This window comes from Nicotiana attenuata, chromosome 1 (assembly GCF_001879085.1).
Source record: "Nicotiana attenuata strain UT chromosome 1, NIATTr2, whole genome shotgun sequence".
Lineage (NCBI taxonomy): Eukaryota > Viridiplantae > Streptophyta > Magnoliopsida > Solanales > Solanaceae > Nicotiana > Nicotiana attenuata.
Genome location: NC_031989.1, coordinates 81,063,281 through 81,065,907, shown reverse-complemented (window position 1 = coordinate 81,065,907; position 2,627 = coordinate 81,063,281). Strand labels below are relative to the sequence as shown.

General features: G+C 43.7%; 1 protein-coding gene across 1 annotated transcript in view; it reads right to left on the bottom strand.

The window, feature by feature from the left end:
- LOC109237748 overlaps positions 1,550–2,627 on the bottom strand; it is a 3,535-nt gene continuing 2,457 nt past the window's right edge. The window contains exon 6 of the mRNA XM_019404107.1: positions 1,550–1,594. Coding sequence (XP_019259652.1) covers positions 1,550–1,594 — 45 coding nt within the window. The remainder of the gene's footprint in view (positions 1,595–2,627) is intronic.

Below are 2,627 nucleotides of genomic sequence, written 5' to 3'. Positions count from 1 at the left end.
GTACGTAATCAACGTGTACTCAGTGAGTATCCCGCCTAATCCCGAAGGGGTAGAGACGAGGTGGCCAACTCCGACACTCACTAGAGGTCAATTAGCAATATTCTATAAGTGCGAGAATAATCATGGATTTATATAAAAGTTCTGATTATGAAGCCAGAAAAACAGGTAAACACCTTCAACATAAATCAAGGGCTTCCAAAGTCTGTTCTTTATTATCTTATCAGTTTATATCAAGCCACGTAGGGCCAATTCCACATTTACAATTTTTCAAGTAACAGACAGACATGCGCAAATCATGCCGAGGTCGATGGCCCGCTCCAACAGGAATATAAATTTGTGCACTGCCGAGGGTCGAGCGGTACGAACCATAGATGCGTCTATTCTCACCGAGGCGTTCGGCCCGTTCCATAATAAACACATATCCTGCTCGCGAAACATCCATGCGACACATGCACACATAAAATACATGCTCGATCAGTCAAATAAGAACTTATCGGGGAATATTTATTCAAATAAAACCAATTCCCCTTTAACGATATAAGAAATGAAGTTTAATCCTTTTAGAAATCTACTTACTGATTCAATGTGATTTTTAAACAATTCAGGCTATCCATGGGATTCACAATTAATCCACGTACAACATGCTTTTGGGCCCTAACTACCCGGACAATAGTATAATAATAGCTACGCACGGATCCTCGTCACCTCGTGCGTACGTAGCACCCACAAATAGGAGCACATAATCAATTACTTCACCTATGGGGTAAATTCCCCCTCACAAGATTAGAAAGGAGACTCACCTCGCTCCGAAGACTTAAAACCGGCATTCTACTTTCTTCCGAAGGCTCGAACCGACGCCCAAAGCTCCAAAACTAGCCAATGGCGATACAAATCCATTAATATATGCTAAGGTATTCATTACAACCAATTTATAACAATTCCTAACCCCGATCAAAAAGTTGACCAAAACGCCCTCGGGCCCGCGTGCCCGGAATCCAAAATTTTTTTGAAGATAAGGTTTACCCATGACCTTAGGAACTCAAATATATAATTTTCTCTTAATTCCATACCCAAAAATCGTGGCTAAATTCCAAGAACACAATATTTCTAGGTCTTCCTCTAACCCTCAATTTTCTACCCCTTTTCATACTAAAATCCATACATTATTAAAGTATTTAACTCATAATAGGTAGAAATAACTTACCTTAACATTGTTGACGAAAATCCCTCTTTGAAGCTCCCCAACAATCGCCCCAAGCCATGAAAAATGAGAGAAATGAACTCCCAATCGCGATTTAAAACAAGCTTCTGCCTCCAGACATTTCCGCTTTTGCGGAATTATAGCCGCTTATGCGGCTCCGCTTTTGCGGACAGTAGGCCGCTTCTGCGGCTTCCCTGGCTTAGCCCCCTTTTCGCTTCTGCGACCATACCACCGCAGATGCGGTTCCGCTTTTGCGGAGCCTTGACCACATCTGTGGTCCTTCCCCAAGGCCCTCTCTTCCGCTTCTGCGATGCCCCTTCCGCAGATGTGGTTCCGCTTCTGCGAAATTTAGACCGCATCTGCGGTCCTCAAGGTTTGGACCAAAAACCGCATCTGCGGCTCCGCAGAAGCGAAAATACCAGCAACCAAATGCCTTCAACTTTCTTCCAAATTCCAATTTCGATCCGTTAACCACCCGGAATCCACCCGAGGCCCCCGGGACCTCAACCAAACCTACCAACCAATCCCAAAATACATTACGGACTTGCTCGAGGCTTCAAGTCGTATCAAACAACGCTAAAATCATGAATTACACTCCAATTCAAGCTTTATGAACTTTGAACTTTTCAACTTCTACTTCGGATGTTTAAACCTATCGAATCATGTCCGATTAACCTCAAATTTTGCACACAAGTCATATTTGACATTACGGACCTACTCCAACTTCCGGAATTGGATTCCGACCCGGATACCAAAAAGTCAACCTCCGGTCAAACTTCTCAAAAACCTTCAAATTTCTATCTTTAGCCAAATGGCTCCAAAATGACCTACGGACCTCCGAATTCACTTCCGATCGCGCCCCCAAATCCAGAATCACCATACGGAGCTATTCACAGTCTCGGAATCCCAAACGGACATCGATAACACCGAAATGCTCTTCAAGCTAAACTTATGAAATTTCTTCTAAAATGCTAACTTCCACAATAGGCGCCAAAACGCTCCCGGGTTATCCAAAACCCGAACTGGGCATACGCCCAAGTCCGATATCATCATACGAACCTGCTGGAACCTTCAGATCCTGATTCCGAGGTCGTTTACTCAAAATTCCAGTCCTAGTTCATTCTTTCAACTTTAAGCTTCTCAAATGAGAATTTTCATTTAAATTTAACTCCGATCTTCCTGAATTTAAATTCCGACCATGCTAACAAGTCACAATACCTGAAATGAAGCTGCTCATGGCCTCAGACTGCTGAACGACGCCCTAGGGCTCAAGACGACCTATCGGGTCGTTACATTCTCTCCCACTTAAACATACGTTCGTCCTCGAACGTGCTGAGAACTACACTGGAGTAGTCTGAAATCACTGTTTAGCACCTCATGCACCTTCCCGTGCTACCACAACTCAGTTGAGCACATTAGCTCGATA